General features: G+C 41.8%; 1 protein-coding gene across 2 annotated transcripts in view; it reads left to right on the top strand.

The window, feature by feature from the left end:
* tspan15 (tetraspanin 15) overlaps window positions 1-18,980 on the top strand; it is a 132,990-nt gene extending 114,010 nt beyond the window's left edge. Inside the window, exons 8-9 of one of the 2 annotated variants that reach the window (XR_011345615.1) lie at window positions 16,062-16,390; window positions 18,188-18,980. Coding sequence is in view for 1 of the 2 variants with exons in the window: in XM_069900865.1 (XP_069756966.1) it covers window positions 16,062-16,241 (180 nt within the window). In the remaining variant the exon portion in view is untranslated. Of the gene's footprint in view, window positions 1-16,061; window positions 17,868-18,187 lie in introns of those variants that run through there. The other variant, XM_069900865.1, reaches the window with a different exon arrangement.
* Window positions 18,981-23,719: the final 4,739 nt, after the last annotated feature.

A 23,719-nucleotide genomic window follows, 5' to 3' on the forward strand; every position in this document is an offset into this window, starting at 1 on the left:
CGAGATGGCAGAGGCCGACAGCATCGAGTCCACACTGCTGAAGATCCAGCTGCGCTGGGTGGTTCACGTCTCCAGAATGGAGGACCATTGCCTTCCCAAGATCGTGTTATGTGGCGAGCTCTCCACTGGCCACCGTGACAGAGGTGCACCAAAGAAGAGGTACAAGGACTGCCTAAAGAAATCTCTTGGTGCCTGCCACATTGACCACCGCCAGTGGGCTGATATCGCCTCAAACCATACATCTTCGCGCCTCACAGTTCGGCGGGCAGCAACCTCCTTTGAAGAAGACCGCAGAGCCCACCTCACTGACAAAAGACAAAGGAGGAAAAACCCATCACCCAACCCCAACCAACCAATTTTCCCCTGCAACTGCTGCAACCGTGTCTGCCTGACCCGCATCGGACTTGTCAGCCACAATTGAGCCTGCAGCTGACGTGGACATTTACCCCCTCCATAAATCTTCGTCCGCGAAGCCAAGCCAAAGAATGTGGAATCTCCAATAACACTCAAAAATAGTCCATAAACAATGTGAAATCTGAACTAATCTACCTTGCTCATCATGTTTTACAGCTGGGAAACAGGCCTTTCTCCCAAATCATCTATGACAGCCAAGGTGCCTATCAAAGCAAATCCCATTTGCCTCTGTTGACCTATATCCCTCAAAACCTTACTAGCTGTGTTTTTGTTCAAATATTCTTAAACATTGTGATTGTATCTGCCTCTCCTACCTCCACTGGCAGCTCATTCTATGTCTCAGAGATCTCCAATGTTTTCTACAGTCAAGAATATGGTATCCTACTCCTGTAGTCAATGCCATGGCTGATGAAGGCAAGCATGCCATACACCTTCATTATACTGTCTACCTGTGTGACAACTTTCAGTGAACTATGTACTTGTACCCTTGTTCAACAACACTCCCCAAGGCCCTACCATATACAGTAAAATCCCCGGTATCCGGCACCTATGGGGATTGCGGCTACCAGATATGCCAATTACACGTACAAGGACTGCTTAAAGAAATCTCTTGGTGCCTGCTACATTGACCACCGCCAGTGGGCTGATATCGCCTCCAACCGTGCATCTTGGCGCCTCACAGTTCGGCAGGCAGCAACATCCTTTGAAGAAGACCGTAGAGCCCACCTCACTGACAAAAGACAAAGGAGGAAAATCCCAACACCCAACCCCAACCAACCAATTTTCCCTTGCAACCGCTGCAACCGTGCCTGCCTGTCCCGCATCGGACTTGTCAGTCACCAACAAGCCTGCAGCAGACGTGGACATACCCCTCCATAAATCTTCGTCCGCGAAGCCAAGCCAAAGAATACTAATAAGGATAAAGACTTTCACTGGCAGAGTTAGGGAGACACTCTGGGGAAGTCGGTCCAGTGGCAAGCTGCATTGACCATCTCTTCATCCTGAGCACCAGCATTTTATTGAAATGTAACTTTGTTCAAACAGCTTCTGTGGGCGGAGCTTGAGCAGCATCAACTGGGGCACTCCACTGGCTGAATGTTGGCTCTCGTGTTCACCAAGGGCTTGTGTGTTGCTTTGGAGAACATTTACAATTTTAAGCTGGTGTCAAAAAATCTATTTATTTATTTACTTGTTTGTTTATTCGATTTTCTCCCCCCCCCCCCCCCAACCCCGGTTGCTTGGGTTGCCAGTCACTTGAATTCCAGATACCAGAGATTTTACTGTGTGGAACAACTTAACCCTTAGTTGCCCTTCAAATCTTTTCCCTCTCATTTAAATCTATGTCCTCTAGTTTTAGACTTCCCTACTGTGGGGAAAAACATTCTAGCCATCTTGAGGAAACTTCCTGGACACATTAAAAAAAAATTCTACCCCATCTAATCTCTTACGACTGTGGCTGTCCAAGTCAATACCAGGAAATTAAATTCGCCCCCCTTACAACCCATCATTCTTCCACCTATCTGCAAGCTCCCTACATATTTGCTCCTCTAATTCCCACTAGCTATTTCAAAGAAATAGCCCTTTCTTGTTTCTAAGTTCTAGCCATATAAGGAATTTTTCCCTGGAATACCTTTTCTGAGTACTGCCATAATGTTGTCCCCAATCTCTTATGGTGACCAGCACATCTCCATTTGTGGCCTAACCAATGTTTTATAAAATTGCACCATATCACCTTGACCTTGTATTCTGTGTCTGGCAAATGAAGGCTAGTGCCCTGTCTGCCTTCTTCATTACTTTATTTAACTGTACTACCATCTTCAGGGATCCTTGAACTTCAGGTCTTCCTGTTCTTCAATGTTCACACCATTTAATGTATAGAGTATGACCTTCTAATAATAATTACAGTACAATTCCAATTATTCAAAATCAGATTATCCTAAATCCTCAGTCATCCAAAATGTTTTTGGACCTGGAGGTGATGTGTTCGGCTCTGAAATTTTTTTTGTATAATTGAGGATTTCAGAAGAATCAGAAATTCTCATTTATCCAAAAAATTTCAAAACCAAATTGATGCAATTTTGCCTCCAAAAATTCTCAGATAAATTAGTATATCTGAAACAATCAGAAATCCTCAGTTATCCAAAATGTTTTGGAAGCCTAACTGACATCATAGGTTGAAAAAAACTTTGGAATTTTGTTAAAACCTCTGTGTAGAATTTTGAGTTTTTGGTGATGGATTTATCTTATTTGGTTCAGTTTGTTTTTTGGGGAGACTTAAACATTATTTAATGCTTTAAAAGCTGTTGTTTGTTGTTGCACTGTTACAAGTGATTTTCTGTTGCCTCTGGCCTGTTTTTGTTTTAAATGACCAGTTCTCCGAAAAAAAAAAAAAAAAAAAATTTATCCGACTTAGGCCCGTCCTGACCATTTTGGATAATCGGACTTGTACTGTACTTTAAGATCCTTTCTCACTTTGTCTCTGTATTTCCTACATCTGCTTTCCTTGTCTCGAAAAAATATTTGGATTACTCTGCATTTCCCCATCCATATCAATTCCCTTCTTAGTTTCTTAAAGTTTTTTTTAACTTTTGATGCTTTCTTCCTTTTTATGTACTTCCTTTTTATGGATTTATTTCTGCAGGTTAATTTTCACATTGTTAATGCTCTCCTAGTCTCAGGAGCATCAAATGCAGTAGGCAATGTTGGGGGAAGCCCACGTTAATCTTTGCCTCACCTGGAAGGACTGCTTAGATCCCTAGATGGTGAGGGAGGTTGAAAGGGAAAGTTCTAGGGGTCAAGAAGAGGGGGGCAGAGAGGTCTGAATGGACCAGGGAGTCATGGAGGGAGTGGCCCCAGTGGAAGGCTGAGAGGGATGATGAGAGGAAGATATGGCTAGTGGTGGGATTCCATTCCAGTTGGAGGAAAGAACAATGAAGTACTTTTAAAGTTTTTTTAATCATAATTATTTTCATGTCCATCAGTGACAGAACCCACTTTATCCCAGTGCCAGTTTGTTGTGGAGGGCAGAACGGTTTGCGTAGCAGTTAGTGCAACGCTCTTACAGCAGTAGGAACCCAGGTTCGAATCTGATGCTGTTTGAAAGGAGTTTGTACATTTTCCTTGTGACCTGCACCGGTTTCCTCTGGGTGCTGTGGCTTTCTCCCATGTTCCAAAGATATATGGGGTTGGTAGGTTAATAAGGAAAATTGTGCTGCACAGGCTTCATGGGCCGGCATGTATCGTTAAAATTAAAAATACATGGTTCTTGCAGCACCTACAAACATCGCCCACAGCAATGTGACTGAATGTATAAATTAAATATAAATGTGGCACACACCAAATGTGTTGTGCTGTGCACTACTCCATTTTTCCAAGCTCTCATTTGTCTCATCTGCATAATCTGTCAAATACATTAGACTGATATTTTTTTTGGAAAATTTTACTGGACATTCAGTTGGCAAATGCTTTTTCCTTGGTTTGTAAAGATGCATAAAATGACTTCAAAGGGAAAACATAGCTCCACAGTATTGTAATGAATGGTGTTGAAGTAGGTTAATTAACATGAAAATTTAATTAGTCATACAGCACGGCACAACCTCTGTAGCCTAACTCATCTACATCAACCAAACAGGCATTCTGGACTTGTCTTATTTGCCTGTAATAGTCCATATCCCTCTTATCTATCCAAATATCTTGAGCATTATAATTGTACTTGCTTCTATTGCTTCCTCTGGCAGCTTGTTCCACATACAGTCAACATTCTGAGTGAAAAAGTTGTCCTCTCGGGTTCCTCTTGCATTTCTCACCTTAAACCTCTGCCCTCTACTTCTAGAATCATGTAGCTTAGAAAAGAATGTGAACATTCCCCTTATCCATTCTCTCATGATTTCACATATCTCTAGAAGGGTAAATAGTTTTTGTTCAAGACTGGTTCTTGTTTGAAATAAATAATATTTATCAGAGCTAGTTCCTGTAAGTCAAACATTTGTGCCAAGTGGATGAATTAGAGCATTAACGAGCACCATCTATACATTAATATCTGAAAAAAAGCTTTGAGCTCAGTATGCTTAAATATTTTGACTGGGGTTGGAAGTGCATACCACATGTCATTTTCACCAGCTTGAATAGGTTTACAGCAGAGTGCAGTTTCATGCATCTTTTTAATATGAATGTATTTCAGATCATTAAGTCTGAGGATATTGAAAAGATCCATGTAGCGAAGACCGTGATTGCAAAAGTTGAGAATGAGAGAAACTAATACCAGAATAAAATGTAATCAGAATCATCTCACCCCAAGAAGGGAAATAAGTCTAATTGCACTTACCATAGATGTGGTTACCTTACTGTCTGCTGCAAGGAAGGCCATTGTCAGAGTCCTCCTCAACTGCCTCCACCAAAATGGTGAAGCAGCTACTTCCCTCATTCTTCCATTCTCTCACCTTCCTATCATTCCTGTTTTGCTGTACATTTGCAAGCATCGTCCCACACTACTCTAGATTAAATTCTATTTGCTACCTTCCTGCCCAACTGATGAGACCATCTATCCTTCAGTGTAAACTTTTCTTCTTTACTGTCAACCATATTGCCAATATTTGTGTCATTTCTCTAGCATGAAATACTTTTTGGTTATGGGGGTGAGGACTCACTGCAGAACCCCTGCAACTGCCTTCCAGTCATTAAAACATCAGTCAACCATTATCTTTTGTTTCCTGTAATGGAACCAGTTTTAGATCCAATTCCCAACTGTTTGTTGTTTCAGTGGGTTTTTTCCCCATCTGAAAATGTTTGGGACTTTGCCAAAACCATGTAAATATCCATAACAAGTCCACTTCCACTCTTCCTGATATTTCAAAAAAATTCCAATCAGTGAGAAAAAAACCTACGTAATGAATCCATCCCGCCTGCCCCAGAATCAAAATCCTGAACTCCCTCCACCATCCTTCCTGCATGAGTTCAAGATGGGACAATTAAGAATGGACAGTATGATGCCCACAGCCCGTGAATTAATTTTTAGAAGTTGCTATTACCTCATTGCATGTAAATGTCCCACAAAGACAAATGATCAATAGTGTGTTTTATTTTTAGAACTCCAGGTGTAATCATATGCCTGAAAACTCATTATTTTTGCTAATGTAATCAGGAGAATGAATAGTATTTGTCATTTTTACTTCCAGTATTTTATTAGAATAAGTAAACATTTTACATAATGTTTCAAGTATTTCTTCTTTAATGTTATGATTCTTACTCAAAACTAGGAATTCCAATAGGAATGATATTTCAGGATCGATATATATAAATCAAATCTCTGAAAACTTTTGAATCTTCAAGAAATAAACCAGGGAACTTGAGTATTAGCAGCATAACTGAAGTCTGTAGTAACTTCATGAGCAACTAATGGACAAAGATCCTTGAACATAAAACAGTATGGTACAGGGACAGGATTTCTCTCTGGACATGATGCCAATTTGAACTAAACCCATCTGCAGTCACTTGGACTTCGTCCATCTATTCTCTGCCGACTTATGAACCTGTTTAAATCCCTCTTAAATGTTGGTATCATATCTGCTTTTGCTATCTCCTCTGCCAATGAATTCCAGGCTTCTACCACTCTCTGTGTTTATTGAAAATAAAGCTTTTCTTCTAAATCTTCTGTAAACTTCCCTCTATAACTATAAAACTATTCCTTCTCATATTTGACACTTCCACCCTAGATTAAATTCTATCTACGCTCTCTATGATTCTCATAATTTTGTATACTTTTATATATCTCTCTGACTATGGTGCTCCAGAGAAAACAACTCAAGTTTACCCAACTCATTCTTACAACTACAACATCCTGGTGAACTGCACCCTCTCAAAGCTTCCACATCCTTCCTTTTGTGCAGTGACCAGAACTGAGTGTAATACTTCAAATTTGGCTTTATGAATATTTTATACAGTTGCAGCGTGACTTGCCAATTTTTAGACAGTTCCCCAAGTGGTAAAAATAAATTTGCCACTTTCAGGGACCAGTGGATTTGCACCATAAGATCTATCAGTATATTATTGCACCTAAGAATCCTGCCATTTACAGTATATTTCTTAAACAATGGACCTTTCAAACTGCAATGCTTCACCTTTGTCAGGATTAAACTCCATCTGCTCTTTCTCTGCCCACATTTCCAACTAATCTATCCTGCTGTATCCTCTGACAACCTTCCCCACTATCCACAACGCCATTCAATTTTGTGTTGTCAGTCGCACTACATTTTCATCCAAATCATTTATATCTCTCTCTCTCTCGTGCTCTCTCTCTTGTGCTCTCTCTCTCTTGTGCTCTCTCTCTCTCGCGCTCTCTCTCTCGCGCTCTCTCTCTCGCGCTCTCTCTCTCGCGCTCTCTCTCTCGCGCTCTCTCTCTCTCGCGCTCTCTCTCTCTCGCGCTCTCTCTCTCTCGCGCTCTCTCTCTCTCGCGCTCTCTCTCTCTCGCGCTCTCTCTCTCTCGCGCTCTCTCTCTCTCTCGCGCTCTCTCTCTCGCGCTCTCTCTCTCGCGCTCTCTCTCTCGCGCTCTCTCTCTCGCGCTCTCTCTCTCGCGCTCTCTCTCTCGCTCTCTCTCAAGCAACAGAGGTCCTGGCACTGATCCTTGCAGAACCCCACTGATCACAGTCCTCCAGTCAGAATAACACCCCTTCATCACTATCCTTTTGTCTTCTATGGCAAAACCAATTTTAAATCCTATCTCCATGTACCTTAATTTTCTGGAAAGGCCTCCTATGAGGGACCTTTTCGACTTGAAAGAGGATTGATGAGGGCAGGCTGGTAAACATTGTCTACATGGATTTTAGCAAGGCATTGATAAAGTCCGGAAGGTTAGATCACAGAAGATCCACCAGGAGCTGACCAATTGGATCCTAAATTGGCTTGGTGACAGGATCAGTGGGTGGTAGTGGAGGTTTCATTTACAAAGATTAGTGATGGGCCCACAATTACTTGTCATCAGTGTTAACAATTGGATAAGAACATAGTTAACATGGTGAGTAAGTTTGTGGATGGATAGTGAAAGAAAGTCATCTGAGATTACAACAGAATCTAAGTTAAAACAGGGCAGGCCTTGCACAGTGTACAGAACAGAGATACTGAGGGTTCCCCTCAAAGTGATGACACAGCTAGAAAGGGTGACAAAGAAGGCATTTAGAACATTTGTCGTCTTTGGTCAGGACATTATGTACAGGAGCAGGGATGTCATGTCCACTTACAGCCAATCCCCATGTTAAGAATGCCTGATTTATGGACACCAGAACATGAGAGTGAGCTCCCATAAATATGATTAAATGCAGATGAGAACCAGTCTCGAAAAAAAAAATAACCTCCCCACGCTTAAATAGACAACATCGACTCTTAAGAACACAGGCTGACAGTTTCACTGCAGGGACCAATGGAAACTGATAAGCAATGGCTTCTCATGATTTTGTGTCACGATACTCCATTAAGCATCCAGTGATACTACATCTGTCTAAACCAGCAATTGAGCGCAGGACATCCTGACAATAATAAAGCTGTACAGGAGGTTGGTGAGACTGCACTTGGAGTATTGTGTGCAGCTCTTAGCGAGAAGAAGGATGTCATTAAGATGGAAAGGGTGCAGAAAAGAGTAACGTTGATTTTACTGGGACTGGAGGGCTTGAATTATAAGATGTTAGATAGGTTGAGGTATTTTTTTTCCCTGAAGCATAGGAGGCTGAGGAAATTTGGAAGTATGGCTGACTGGTTGCATCACAGTCTAGTTTTGGTACTTCAATTGCCAGGAACATAGAAAGCTACAGAAAGTAACAGTTATAACCAGGTCCATCATGGGCATTGATCTACCATTCATTGAAGACATATTTGTGAGGTGCTGCCACAAGAAGGCACCAACATCACAAAGGACCCCCATCACTCTGGTCACTTCTCATTGGCACCTTCGGGAAGAATGTGAAGTTCAGCACCTCCAGGTTTGAGATCAGTTTTTTTTCCCAATGGCTGTCAGGTTCTTGAAATTCCCCTTACTCCCTTAACCATAAACTACTCGGGATACATAGGATGATCTGTTAGCATGAATGAAACACAACTTTTTTCTTGCAGTTACTGTATGTGTGTGAATATATATTATCTATGTAACTTTTATATATATTAGCCCTTTCTGTACATGGATGATATAATGTAGTTGTGGGTTTTTTTTAAACAAGAAGTACCTATTTGGCTGCAGCAAGTAATAACTTCAGTGCATATCTACAATACTTTGTGTTTAACAATAAACTCATTATCATTATAAAGGTTCATAAAATCATGAAGGGAATAGATTAAATTAATTGTCCCAGGGTAGGGGAGTCTACAACTAATGAGCACAGATTAAAGATGAGAGGAGAAAGATTTGAAGTTCACACATGCCTGCACAAACCTATATCCTCTAAGTTTTAGATTCTTGTACCTTGAAAAAAGACTGTGACATCTACCTTATCTACACCATTTTTTTATAAACTTCATCAAGGTCACCCTCAGCCTCCTTCACTCCTGGGAAAAAGAGTCCAGATACATCCATTCTCCCCTTAGAACTCAAGCCCTCCAGTCTCGGAAACATCCTGGTGAATCTTCATGGGTTAACTCTCCAAATTACCATCTCATTTAGTTATATCAATCGGACAAGGCATGTCTGAACATTAGTGAAGTTATATGGGTGGAGCTGAGGAACAGGAACCCATGAGCACCTTCTTATGAGTGTACGACAGGTTCCCAAATAGTCAATGGAAATTAGAGAAGCAAATTTGTAAGAAGATTGCTCCTAGTTATAGGTCAAATAAGGTTGTTGTAGTGGGGGATATTACACTCCACCAGATTAACAAGTGTGAGAGATCACACTCCAACAGATTCAAGGTGTGAGATCACACTTCATCAGATTCATGAGTGTAGGATCACACTCCACCAGATTCAAGGTGTGGGATCACACTTTACCAGATTCATGAGTGTGGGATCACACTCCACCAGATTCAAAGTGTGAGATCACACTCCACCAGATTCAAGGTGTGAGATGACACTCCACCAGATTCAAGGTGTGAGATCACACTCCACCAGATTCAAGGTGTGAGATCACACTCCACCAGATTCAAGGTGTGAGATCACACTCCACCAGATTCAAGGTGTGAGATCACACTCCACCAGATTCAAGGTGTGAGATCACACTCCACCAGATTCAAGGTGTGAGATCACACTCCACCAGATTCAAGGTGTGAGATCACACTCCACCAGATTCAAGGTGTGAGATCACACTCCACCAGATTCAAGGTGTGAGATCACACTCCACCAGATTCAAGGTGTGAGATCACACTCCACCAGATTCATGAGTGTCGGATCACACTCCACCAGATTCATGAGTGTCGGATCACACTCCACCAGATTCAAGGACTTTCTTGCTTTTTCAGACTCCTGAACAAACTTCACAGTTCTAAAATTCTGCTCTGTTCTACCTGATCACTCTTTGTTACTTTGTTCTTTTGTGATGTTTAACTGCTCTACTATGTTTGGGTTGACTATCTGGATGGCTCGCAGAACAAATTTTCTCTGTATATGTGATAATAATCTTAGACTTGATTTCAACATTTGTGCTGCACATATTATTTCAGCGCCCACTCTGGTGTTATAATGAAACGCAGAAATAACTCCCAGGTTCCCATCTCCCGCATAAATTCTTTATTTATAGCCCAACCCACCTTCATCCCCAACCAGTAAGTGCTTTCCTCCACTAAAACTGAGCAGCTCTTGCAAAAGAACATGGAAAGTTGGAATAGAATAGGCCATTTGGCCCTTTAAATCTATTCTATTATTTAATATAATCATAGTGAATCATTGAAATTTCTAATACCCGATTCCTGTTTTATCCCAATATTCTGTTAGGTTTGAATCTTTCTCTGCCATGCTTCAAAAGATGCAAACATATTCTGAGGAAATGGAATTAGAGTAGTTGGACAAGATGGTCAGCATGTCTATAAAGTGCTGAAGGACCCATTTCTGACTCCAAGACGATCTCTTTAGCTATATGAGTACAATGAATAACTCTGCCTTAAATCTGCTTTGATGATTTAACCTTACTGCATTTTGTGGTAGAGAACTCTACAGGTTCACAGGAACATCCTTCCTGCATCAGTCCCAGACAGGATTTTTTTAACTTTCAGTGAGGTCCCTCTCTTTCTTCTAACCTTGGGGCACATAAGCCCAAGCATCCCAATCTGTCTCCATACATCAGCCCTCCCATCCCAGGAACCATTCTGCTGAGCCTTCCATGGATATAACATCCTTCCTCAAATAAGGAAACCAAAGCCATGCACAAAACTCAGATGGGGTCCCAATAACACCCTGGATGAGCTGTTTATTCTTACTCTTTGTTTCTCTGTCTGGTCAGTGCATTATCCCCAATCCCATGTGCTTTAATTTTTCCCACCCTCTATAATTAAGTTTAATAATCTGTTGGGTAGGCTTCACTTGGAGTCTGGTCACCATACTATTGAAAAGGACATGATTAATCTAGAAAGGGTGTAGAAAATTCACAAGGATGTTATCTGCATTGGAGGCTTTGGGGTCCCAAGAGAGATTGGGCAGGCTCGGTCTGTTTCCCATAGCAGGGGTGTCTAAACTAAAGGGCATAGGTTGAAGAGGAGAGGGGGGAGGTTCAAAGGGGTATATTTTTCACACAAGTAATAGTTGATGTTTGGAATGAGCTACCAGAAGAAGTGGTGCTGACAGGAACGATAACAGCTATTACTGTAAGAAACTTGGTGAACATGGTATAGAAGGACATGGAGTTAATGCAGATGTGTGATTACTATAGATAAGTAGGTAGACAAGAAACTGCAGATGTTTAGTTTATCACATCGGTCTCAACACTCTTGTCCTTCAATTTCTGTTAACTCCCTCACCTGGTCTCTCTCCCTTAATTGCTCTGCTCCCTTTCTCACCTATCTTTTTATTCAGATGTCTGACTGATTTTCGGCACTCCTGAAGAAGGGCGTAGGCCAAAAATGTCGACTGCCTTTTACTTTCTATGGATGCAACGTGACTTGCTGAGTTTCTCCAGCATTTTTGTGTACTACAGTCTAAGTATGCTGTTCGGCATTAGATACAGTGGGGTAACTCCTATGCTAGATGACTTAATGACTGTTCCTCAGCTCCAGGTCAACTTTCCAAAGAGAACTTTCCTCTCCATTGCCCAATCACTGAATTGTTATCTTCCTCTAAGTCTTATCCCCTGAAATTTCTAGATTTTGTTTAGACAAGCCATAAAACCTACTTCATTTACAATGTTACTGTCTACTCCTTTAGCCTAGTGACTTATTCTTCTGCCTTATTAAAATCCTGTGAAACATTGTGGAATGTTTTAATGCATTAAAAGTATACAAATCCAAGTAGTTACTTAAAAGGGTAGACAGAAAGTTGGATGTTTTCCCTCACAAGCCTGTGGATTTCTCAGCCAAATCTTCCTGCCAGTAAGATTGTAAAGTTCCCTCATTGCTCAGGGCTTTGCATGAATGTGCACAGTTTTAATATGTTCTAATATTAATATGTTAATATTAACTTGGTTTGTAAGTTACAATTTTCCAGGATTGTCTTACCTTGTGAAAGGCTTTTACTCAAGAAAAAGGAGCAATCGGCCATCTAGCCCCTTCAGACCAGTTTCCAGCATTCACTAAGATCAGTGTTATTTCCCAAGATTACTGTTTAATATGCTTTGTGTCCAGAATCTAACCATATTTCCTCACAACAAAACATGCCATTCAGCCCGTTAAACCTTTGCCAGCTGGCAGAGCGATCCCATTCCTTCACAAACTTTCCCACATCCCCACAAATACTGCCATCCACTATTAAGGGGCAATTTACAGAGGCCACTTAGCCTATCAACCAATCCCATCAGGAATGTGGGAGGAAATTGGAGCACCATGTGATAACACGAAGAACATGCAAACTCCGCACAGACAGCATTGCAGGTCAAGATTAAACCTTAGAGGCTGCAGGTGGACCATCTGCATCTGTCCTCTGAATGCACAAAAGCCTCTACAGTCCTATAACTAATTCTGGGTGAAGAAATTTCTCTTCAGCCAGGTCCTAAATGGCTTACCCCTTATTCTGAAACCACATCCCAGACATAGTCAGGGTAAAGGTTTTTTGCATTTAGCCTGTCAAGCCCTTTAACTCTTTTAAACACTTTGATGAGATTCCATTTCACCCTTGCAACTTTTAAAGAAATTAGGTATATTCATTAAAGCTAGTCAACAATCCCTGGAACCAGTTATGAATCTTTGCATAACAAATGCAATCTCTCCATAACAAATGCAATTGTAACACATTACGTAAGGTGCACTCTCACCAAAAACCCTGTTAAAAATGCAATACAAGTTCCTCATATTAGTTCCTCTCATATTAATTGCCCACAACACCTGGAAAGTGGCCTTCGGTGATTTGTACATAAGAGCACCTCATTTCCTCTGAACATCAATTGGCTCATCATTTAACAACCGCTCTGCTGATTTTGCTATGTGCACCAAAATGGGCCACCTCACATTTTTCCACACTAAATTCCATCTGCCATGTCGTTGCCCACTCATTTAGCTGTCTAAATCTACTTGAAGCCTCTTTGCATCTTAATTGTACTCCCACCCTGTTTGGTATCATCAGTAAACGTGTAAATACAAGATTTGGTTCTTTCAACCATATTGTTGGCATAGATTGTGAAAAGCTGAGATCTAAGCGCTAATTCCTATGATTACTACTGGTCACAGTCTTAAATCCTGCGATGGAACCTGTTTATTTCTCTTGTTGATTTCTGTCTGATAACTAATTCTTAATTCATTTCAACATTACCCCCAATTCCATATGCTTAAGGTTGTAACCAACGTCTTATTCTAGACCTTCCTAAAATCCAAATGTAACAACATCCACTTTCCTCCTTAATTGTTCTGCTAGTCACTACAGCAGATTAATCAAATGTGATTTTCCTTTCATGAATCCATTTTGATTCTGCTCAATTCTACTGTTTTTTTTCCCCCAAAATGTTCTATTATTACATTCTTTCATTAAAGATTTCAGCATTTTCCCCAGCACCAATTTCAGGCTAATAGGTAGTCCTCATTTCTCAATCCTGCTTTTCTTGAGTAGTGAAGTACTCAGCAATTCACAGGAACAATTGCACAAAACATGGCAAATGATAACCAGAACATTTGCTATTTCCAAAACCACCTCATTCAAAACTCCAGATTGCAGATCATCAGGCTCTTGGGATGTCACCAATTTCTGTCATGCTTTTATTTATATTATTAGTTCCTGATTCTCACTCAATCTTTGATTCTCTAATATGCGTGGCAGGTTTTACATATCCTTTTCTATGAGGATAAACATAAGTAATTGTTTAACTCCTCTGCCATTTCCTTAATCCTCCTTATAAATTTTCCTCTTTGTAAGGGGCCCAGACTTAACTTTTACACTTTACTTACCTCAAAGAGCTCTCATGGAATATTTTTATAGTTCTTGCTACTCTGCTCTCATATTCTTGATCATCTACAGAGATATTTTCTTGCAACTTTATAAGCATCTTCCTGAGACTTTATACTGTCCTTAATTTCTTCTCTCAGCAACATTTCATTCACTTTTTCTGTCAGGTGTTTGTTTTATTTATTAAACCTTTTTTAAACTTTTAAATGAAAGATATTATAGTGTCTTCCGTCTTCTCCCAATTAATCACAGCTAACTCTCCTTTCAACCTTTAGAACTTCCTGTGTTTAGATTGAATATTTTAGTTTCACATTGAATTTGGAAGTGATTTTATTCAATGTCGAATTCTATCATATTACGGCCACTTTCCCTCCGTGGCCCATTAGCAACAAGATATTCAATTCATCAAGTTCAATTTTATCATCGTCTAACTGTACATGTACAAACAGATGAAACAGCACAGAGCACATACATATCCTCATATAATGCACAGCATTATACATAAATATATAATGTAAAATAAATATATTTAAATATTTTCGTATATAGAGCCCAAGGTTCATCAGTCTCACAGCCTGTAGGAAGAAGCTATTTCCCAGCCTGGCAGTCCTGATTTTGATGCTCCTGTACCTCCTTCCCGATGGTAGTGGGTCAAAGATACTGTGTGATGGATAGTAGGTCCTCAATAATCCTTTGAGCCCTATCTAAGCAACACTGCTGGTGAATGTGGTCAATAGAGGAGAGGGAGACCTCAGTGATCTCTTTGTCGGTTTCAATGATCCTCTCCCATTGTCCCTCATTGCATAAAATGAAATCCAAAGTAATCTCTTCCCTAGTTGGGATTTCTATGTATTGAATGAGAAGGCATCTTGCTGTGCTTTTCGAAGGCCAATTTATGTTCTCTGCCCTTTGATATTTTTTAATGACCAAATTAATTCTAGTTCCACATCATGATCTGACAAGTAATAAACATTTTTACCACTGCACCAATCTCCTTGTTGACTGTGAAACACCTTCCCTTTGTTCTCTTCGTTTATCCTTCCTAAATGTTAACATTGTGGAATATTTACTTCCCAGCGTTGGTAATCTTGTAAAGGAAATAAGATCGTACTCATTTACTGCTATGTTGGTTATTACCTTGTGCAAATACTGCAAGCATTCAGATACAGCAGCTTTAAATTTGGCCTTTCTAGTTCTGTTCTTTGACCTCCTTTGTAGTCTATTTATTTCATATTACTTTTCTAACTTTCCCTCAGCAGCTCTCATTGAGATCCTTGACTCAAGAACCATGAAGGCAACATACCATCCTGGGATCACACCTCGAGCTAAATAAACATTTGTCTGCCTCCCAACTATTGAATCCCCATGCCACTCAACTGAATCTCACCCTCACTAATAATTGATAAAGCATAACTCACCACCACCCTACTGACTTGCACCAGCATTACTCAGTCAAACCAAAAGAGAACATGAGATGTTACTGCACTACAAAGATTGCAAACTAAACAATGGTTTGTGAACCTCCTGTACTCAGCTCACAGGCAGCATTGGAGGTTCTGACTCAAATTGCTGACTGCCCTTTTCTACCCATGGATGCTATCTAACTTGTTAAGTTCCTCCAACAATTCTTTGTCTGCTCAAGATTCCAGCATCTGGAGCACTGGCGAATCAGCTGACTTTAGTTGATTTCAGTTGAAATGCTTCTCTTACATACAATTGCATTGATTCCTCCTAAGGTGATTAGTTTACCATAGAATAATTCAACAATACAACAGAAACAGGCCCTTCAGCCCTTCTAGTCTGTGCCGAGCTATTATTCTGCCTGGTCCCACTGACCCAGTCCATAGCCCTTCATATCCTTCTTATCCACATACCTGTCCAAATTCTTCTTAAGTGTTATAGAACCTCAACTAAAACTGAAATTTTCAACTGAAAACTTCAAATCTACAAGGACACCTCGAAAAGTAATTAGATTTGATGCCTAAGTTTAAGATGAACTTACAGATAAAATTGCTTATCCTTATTCATTCACCAAGGCCGCAATCTGAAGGTCACTGTATGTAAAACAGGAGTATTATCTAAAATGTGTATAAAACATCTAGTTTGAAAATTATTGCCATTTTTTACTTGCTGCTTCTTTGTTCTCCACATTCTTTCAGTTTTTTGGGGTTCTGATAACGTGGCTGTACACCACCCGGCTGGAGGACATCATCTATGAGTACAATTCTGTGGATGTTGGTCTGATGAGCGGGCATTCTTCTGGACATCACAGTGAAGGCAGAACCACATCAGGAGCAGGATGCTGTTGGTGTTTACCTAATCTTAATGATGTTGTATAAAAATGGTTACGAGAGGTAACAGCACACAGTTATCAGTGCTTCGTAGGCACAGGAGTGTTATAATGAAAAGCACAAAAACTGCAGATGCTGGAACTTGGAACAAACAAAGAGAAGCTGGACGGACTCTGTGGTTCTGGCAGCCTCGGTGGGTAGGTGGTCAGTCAACATTTCAGGTCGGAACCCGTTTTCGAGACTAAAGCAGGAAGGGGTGATGTTCCTTATGTGAAGGTTTGGGGGTGTTGGGGAGGGATGAGCCAAGAGGAAAAAGGGAACCATTTCAATATATCACAGCATTCCCATACAGATATGGCCAAGCCTGAGGAATTACACATAATTTTCTTCCTGGACAGCCTCAGTGGCAGATTAGGCTGAATAGCCTTAAGCCTAGGAGCCTGGAAGGGAGGAGGGCCTGAGAGCAAATAAAAAAAAGGTTTAATTGAATGTACACTGAGTATTTTGGATGACATTTCAGTACTTTTTCATTTTTTTTCCATATCTGGAATATTACAAATACTATTTTGTTTTCTAAATTAATCTCCAAACATAAACATTTAGAAGTAATGCTTTTTAGGACTTCATACAGCAGCCGCGAGATTGTGTTTACCATGACGATGTTATTATGTCGCAAATTGGCATTAACACGTGCGTTAACTAGTTAAAGACAGGGAGCGAAGCCTGTTGGGACATGAATGCCATTACTGTGGTCTATAAAATATGACGGTAAACAGAGACATTACTTCAGTAAGTCCATATTTTACCGCTCCTTTACAAATGGTGAGAAAATCAGGAAAAGTTAGCTGTGCTATTCTCCAAGCACAGGTAAGGCTTTCTGTTTTAACTGCAAACTGTGAAGATCATGCCTGATTATTCGACAATCTCAGTCAGAACGTGATTCCATGAAAGCACTCTGGAATGGGTTGTTGCTACAATTACATTTCTTGCTTATGCGTGTAATACATTGCACATAGTACAACGATACAAGTTATTTATTTTACGTAACTTAACATCTCTTTATTCAATGAATGGTGGGGCAGTGGAGCAAGGTCAGGGAGAGCCTTACTAAAGCTCAGCATAGGGGCATGGGTAGTAGTTAATCTGCCACTGGACCAACTTAAACCTCTTCCCCTTTTCCCGATTTCTTTTCCCCCTTTCTATACACAATATCACCTCTTCTCACTTTAGTCTCAATACAGGGTTCCGACCTGAACTGGTGACTTCTTTCTATGAATGTTGTAGGACCCATTAAGTCAGCTCATCGTTTACTCAATGTTATAACACTATTCAAAGGTTCTGATCATCAAAACCTGAAAGAGGAAGGGAGAGCAAGAGGTTGAAGGTTCCTTTTATTGTCACATAATAATACACTCCTGCAGCCACACAGACAATCAAAGCTCCAGATCCAAATCTCTGACAAGACCAGGAAGCCTTCAGTGTGGGTCCCTCAGCTACTGAGCCCCTTGCTGGTCCGCTGCCATGGTCACCGTCCTGTGGGAACATCAGGCTTCTCTTTCTCCACTGGGGGGGGGGGGGTGTTTTCTTCCCGCTTCTGGTGCCCTGCGCCAGTCTGCTGCTCCCCAGAGCCTGCAGCCTCTTGTGGCCATTACCAAGCACAGGCACTGAGAGAGTGGTGGGGCGGGGGGGGGGGGGGGGGGTGCGGGAGAGAGAGGCAGCAACAAGATCAGAATTCAGCTATGTCAGATGCCTCAGGGATAGAAAGAAGAAAGTATTTGAAAACCTAGCAGTATTCATAGAATTTGAGCAGGAGAATTTTGTGAGGAGGGCAGAGATGAAAAATTATATATTTTATAACCAAATTGTAAAGATGTCAAAGATTCATATTTTCATATTTTAGAAAAGCAGTGTATTGATAGCAACTTTTGTGCTGCCTTGAAGTAACTTTCTGCCTTCTTATCTCAGCAAATTATTGTTCTTTCTATGTATTGCAGTGGAACTGGACTCTGCACTGGACATTCAAAACACAATATTGGGATTTCCTCAGCAAAAAAAATGTGTTGGAGGAATTCAGTGGGCCCAGTAGCGAAGGAGGATAGGAAGAATGGTCAACGTTTTGCCTTGATGTAGGGTTCTGACCATTCCTTGGCCAGCTGAGTTCCTCCAGTAGATTTCTTTGTTCCAGGTTCCAGCATCTGCGGTCTCATACGTGCCTTGAGATTTCCTCATATGGTGGTGTCAGAAACAGCATTCTTCCCTTCACGTTATAACTTGGTGTTTGCTGCCTCTCAATCTTGTGGTTGTCAAGAATGCCTCACCCCCTGCATTCCACCACACGGTGACACTAAGTACTTCACCAATTGGGACAAATCAGGAGGAAGTGATCTTCCATAGATTCTGGTCGTGAATGAATTGTGCCTGTCCTGTCCTTGGTACTGTATTAAATTGACATATACGCAAAAATAGCCAAATTGTGCCTATTCCTCCCTAATAATCCTTAATGATTTTCCAGGATTTTAATCTTTACTAATGTAATGCTGCACTTCTACTGACAGAGAATGTGTGATTATTTTTTTGCTTCAGGTTGACAGAAATAGGTGTATAGTTAATTTTAAAATGTGATTTTTGCAAAGAGTTTGGGGAAATGGGGCAATGTCAAGCAGCAATTTTACTTGTTTTAAATTGAATGGCAATTTCCCAAAACATACAACTCATGGGAGCTCTCTCCAATTTTACATTAATTAAAGAGTGTCTGCTCAAAAGCAGAGCTTGAAAGTTGTCTCCAAAGTAGTAAAGATGTTTTTATTTAGTTCTCACATTGCTCAGTACATTTCAATGCCCCATCCACATGCACCCTGTCCCCAAGATCCCCTGAGACATACAATTAGATAGGATGGTAATGAAGGCATGTGGCATACTTGCCTTTGTCGATCAAAGCATTGACCATATGAGCAAGGAAGTCATGTTGCAGCTCTGTAAAACTTTGGTGAGGTTGCATTTGGAGTCTTTTGTGGAACTTTGGTCACCCTTATACAAAAAGGGTACAAAAGAGATTTACCTGGATACTGCCTAGATTAGATGATATGAATTATGAGGAGATATTGAACAAACCTTTTCAGTTGATGGCTGGGGAGAGACATGAAAGAAGTTTATAAAATTAAGTGAGGCATAGATAATGAGAATCTTCATCCCGGTAAAAATGCTGCATATTAGGAGACATGTCTAAGGGGAGGGGGAGTTTAAAGGAGAATTGTGGGGCCAATTATTTTTGCAGAGAGTGTTCAGATGCTTAGAACAGGCTGTCAGGGATCATGGTGGAAGCAAATAGAATAATGCTGTGGGGAAAATGCAGAGAATAGAGGGATATGGATCATGTGCAAGCAATGGAGTTTTCCTTTATCTGCCATTATGTTCAGCACAGACACTGTGGGCTGAAGGGCCTATGGCTGTGCAGAAATGTACTGTGTTCTATGTTTAAAAACTTATCTTCCCTGAAATGATGGCATCACTTCCTCACTCAGCATTTATTACTTATCTGTAGTAGAACCTTTACAGATATGGTTTTTAGACTGCAGGCAGGTAACGGCACAATCAAGGAATTTTGCCGTGACACGGGCCGTCTAGAGAGGAATGTGCAGTAATCTAGAGTCAATTCCTGCCCTGCGATTTATCCTGCAGGACCCCGACAACTTTTTGGAGGAAGCCTGCAGTGTAAATCGCTGTCAGTCATTCACTCTACTGCACGTCCAACTGTCGGGACTGTTGCCCTCAGGTGCTTGCAGTCTAAAAAGGGCCCAGTGTGAACGACCACACAGCCAGTAATTATGTTAATTTTTTCCTGACATTGCAGTCTAAAGACCATAAATATTGAAGGTGCTACTAGTTAAGGAATTCTAGTTTGATGAAAGGTATCATCAATGCCTGGTGATAATGTTCCCTTCTGCCAGTATTACTTATCCTTTTGGATGTAACGAGCAGGGTGATGGGGATCCTTTATGGTTTTGGCTGCCTTCTAGAGGTAGCACCTCATGTAGATGTTTTCAGTGGTCGAGAGGTCAGTGTCCATGATGAATATGGCTAGGTTTGACACTTCTGCATATCCCAGGCACTTGAGTTTCCAAACCAGGCCATGATGCAACCAGTCAGTATTCTGTCCACATTGCAACTGTAGAAGGTCAATCGAGTTTTCAACGACAGGCCAAAATCTCCTCAGATTTCTTTCAAAGTAAGTGGAAGTAAAGGGGATGGGAAAATGGGAGGTGTTGGGAAGGGAGAAGACAGAAGGGTGGAGAGAAAGGATTGAGGAAGAGAGACATAGGATAAAGGGAAGATAAAGATAAAATGTAAAGGGTAGGGAGAGAGGAGAAGTGAAAGTTGGGGAGGGAGAGGCTTGGTTGGAGAAGAGGCGTAGGTGTCTCTAGGGTATGGAAGATGGGGCACAGAACCATGGTGCCACTGTCCCACCCACTATCCGAGTCCGTAGCTCAATAATGAATCTCCATTCCAGGGGTGAAGTGTTTCACTGCTGGGCTCACTTGAGCGCCACTCCAGGCTGGCATCTCATTGAGCCATTTTGGAGCTGCTCTGGCACCTCGCTCAATGTGGGAAATAGGGGCAAAATGGCTGTCTTCATCTTTCTTACCCATAATTCCCCTACACTGCTGGAGCCACTCTGTTTCCATGATGCTGGAAGAACAGTTTCAGCTGCAAGGAAGACAAAGACAACCATTTTGCCCATTTATTCCATATTGAGTGGAGCTGTGGTGAGGGGTAGTGATGCTGGCACATGGGCATCAGGTGGTAGAGATGGGCACAGAGCTTTCCATAGCAGCTGGTACCCTGCCGCCAGAGGTGGCAGCATTGGCGGACTAGGCAGAGGTGCTGGACGAGGCCAGGCTACACAGTGGCTGAGCAGATCATGAAGATGGCCATGACTGAGGTAAGGAGCGGCGCAGGCTATTGGTGACTTCCATGAAGAAGATCCTTACAGCCAGCAGCTACAACCTGAAGCGTCACAACTTGTAGGTCAACCATGCCATGTGCAGCTTGGTGAGCTAAGGCTTCCTGGTGCAGACGGCCAGCTGTGGCATCTCAGGCTCGGCAGCCACCCAGAGGAGCCGGCCACCCACTGGACGGTATGGTGCTGGAGGCTGGGTGCAGGCAACCTCACCAAACTCCCTGCAGCCTGCACATTGTTGCACAGCTTGTTTACCCCTCTGAACAGCTGGCTTATGTGAGCATTGTTCCACGGAGGGATCTGCCGAGAGATGGAAGCCAGCCGGCTTTGGAAATGTTTTTGGGGCATGATGGAGGTGGCTGCTGTCTGTGCAGGTCAGTGGACAAAAAAGGGGATGGGGTGGCTGGTTGTTGATTGGATTGTTGTGGGGGAAGGAATAAATGAGCCCACCAAATGGAATCAATTCTGGGCAACCAGCGTGGTTGTGAAGGCTGGCCTCCTGCCACATGTCCTGCTCCCCAAACAAACTTCTGACAGACTTCCATCACCAGAATGTGGGCTGCCAGTGATCAGGAAGAGGGAAGGGGTAAAGACAGCTTGTATCTGCAAGCTGTGTGTGGTGGTGGTGAGGGGCGCTTAAAATGGAAACTCTTGTCAGGTGGCAGTTTTTTAACGGGGGAGCGATGATGTCAGTGGCAGTCCTATGGCACCATTTTACCTAGACACACCTAGAAAGGGAAAGCAGCCGGAAATTCATTTGCATTACATTTTTTCAGCATTATGTAATTGAGTACTGTAGAGTGAACTGCAACAATGACTTTAGCCAAAAATTGCAACTGGCCTTTCCCAGACAGATTCACATTGGCAAACATGACACATTTTGAAAATCTAGTGACATTACAGTTGCACAATGTTATTTTCTAGCATCTTAAGTGGAAATTCAATTAAATGAGCAAAGTGCTACAGACCAACTATAGTTTTTAAAACCCTATGTACTCTGTATTTCTGCCCCCCCCCCCCTTAATTGATAACCTTCTAAAACCTTGTCTACAATTACAATCTCACATCCATGACTGGACTGCTCTGTCACACTCAACTTCCTGAGCCCCAAGTTCATTGGATATGACTGTTGTTGGTTGATCTATGCCAGATTTCTCAGTTTGCTATTTCCCTCCCACACTTGCCCTAAGGTTATTAATGCTATCTAGGTTAAAGTGGATGTTGAGGCTGAATGGGTGCAGAGGTTTGCAAGCATTGCCAAGCCCTCTACACTAATGACTATGTGAATAAGAAAGGTTCCCATCTGGGAGCATTTTCAGTAGCAAGATATCCTCGTAGATTTCCACGAATTCAAGGTGTGACAAATGACTACCGTCTTCCAGGAGACATGATGCATTGATGAATGGATTTTGGACAATAAAGACTCACCCTCCTCCTCCATGGCTTCTTATCCCTGTGTGCTTTACAACCAATCAAGCGGCCATTCTTGGAAAGACAGCCAACAGGGCAATGAGCTCAGTCACCACATTCCAGTAATGATCAGAAGTGTTCTCTTGTTTCAAGTTTACTGTCACACACACCGAGCTACCATGAGAAAGTTTGTTCTCTGAGTAATCCATCTGGTCAGCCCATACATTGTACAGCAGGAAAAACACAGCATAAAGAGCAAACTTACAGAGGGAGATCGGTTAGAACAGAGTAAAAGCAGCATTATTGGTGTGAGGATTGTTCAGGAACCTGATAGCAATGGAAAAGAAACTGTCCTTGAATGTGTTGGTGTGTGATCTCTCTATCCCAGCGGGAGAAGAGAATGTGTTGGGGCGGGATGTGCCTTTGACTGTGTGACTTGGCAAATTAGGCTCTGCCTTCGTGAGGCAGGAAGATGAAAAAGCTGAAGAAAGAGGACAACAGACAGCTAGGCCTACATCAACAATGGCAGGTAATGAAGGATGCTGTTCAAACTGGACATTAATATTGACCTCTGACTTTTGTTAAAACCCCTCCCCCTCACTTCTTCCTCTGTTGCCCTCCCCAGCTCTATCTCTCTCCCTTTTCCCTGTCTGCTTTCACACAGATATAATCAATTCTCGCCTCTCCCCTTATCACATCCAATTAACACCCTTTGTTGGTCTGGACTCCTCCCCCAGCACTGAGATTTCCTGCTTCAGGCTCATTCTGCTTCTTTAAAGAAGGCCTCAGGCCCAAAATGTCGCCAGTATATGTTTGTCTCCTATGGACGCTGAAAAGACCGGCTGAGTTCCAACATTTCAGTGTGTTTTTACTACAATCCCAGCATATGCAGACTTTCATGTTTCAACCAGATATACAGCCAGGCACTAATGGCCCACTTTCTCATGACATGTAAAGTACAATTGTTTGTACATTGATACATACTTATTCACCATAGCAACATTTAGAACAATGTTCTTGTCAAGTGGCTTGGACAATATCTCAAGGACCAGGTAGAATTCCTCCATGTCCCTGCAGCTCATCACTAACACAAACATGGGAAGGATTAAATCGAAACACAATGTTTCGAACTATGTCCTTCACCAACAGACTTGCAATC

Source organism: Narcine bancroftii, chromosome 10, assembly GCF_036971445.1.
Source record: "Narcine bancroftii isolate sNarBan1 chromosome 10, sNarBan1.hap1, whole genome shotgun sequence".
In the NCBI taxonomy this organism is placed as follows: domain Eukaryota; kingdom Metazoa; phylum Chordata; class Chondrichthyes; order Torpediniformes; family Narcinidae; genus Narcine; species Narcine bancroftii.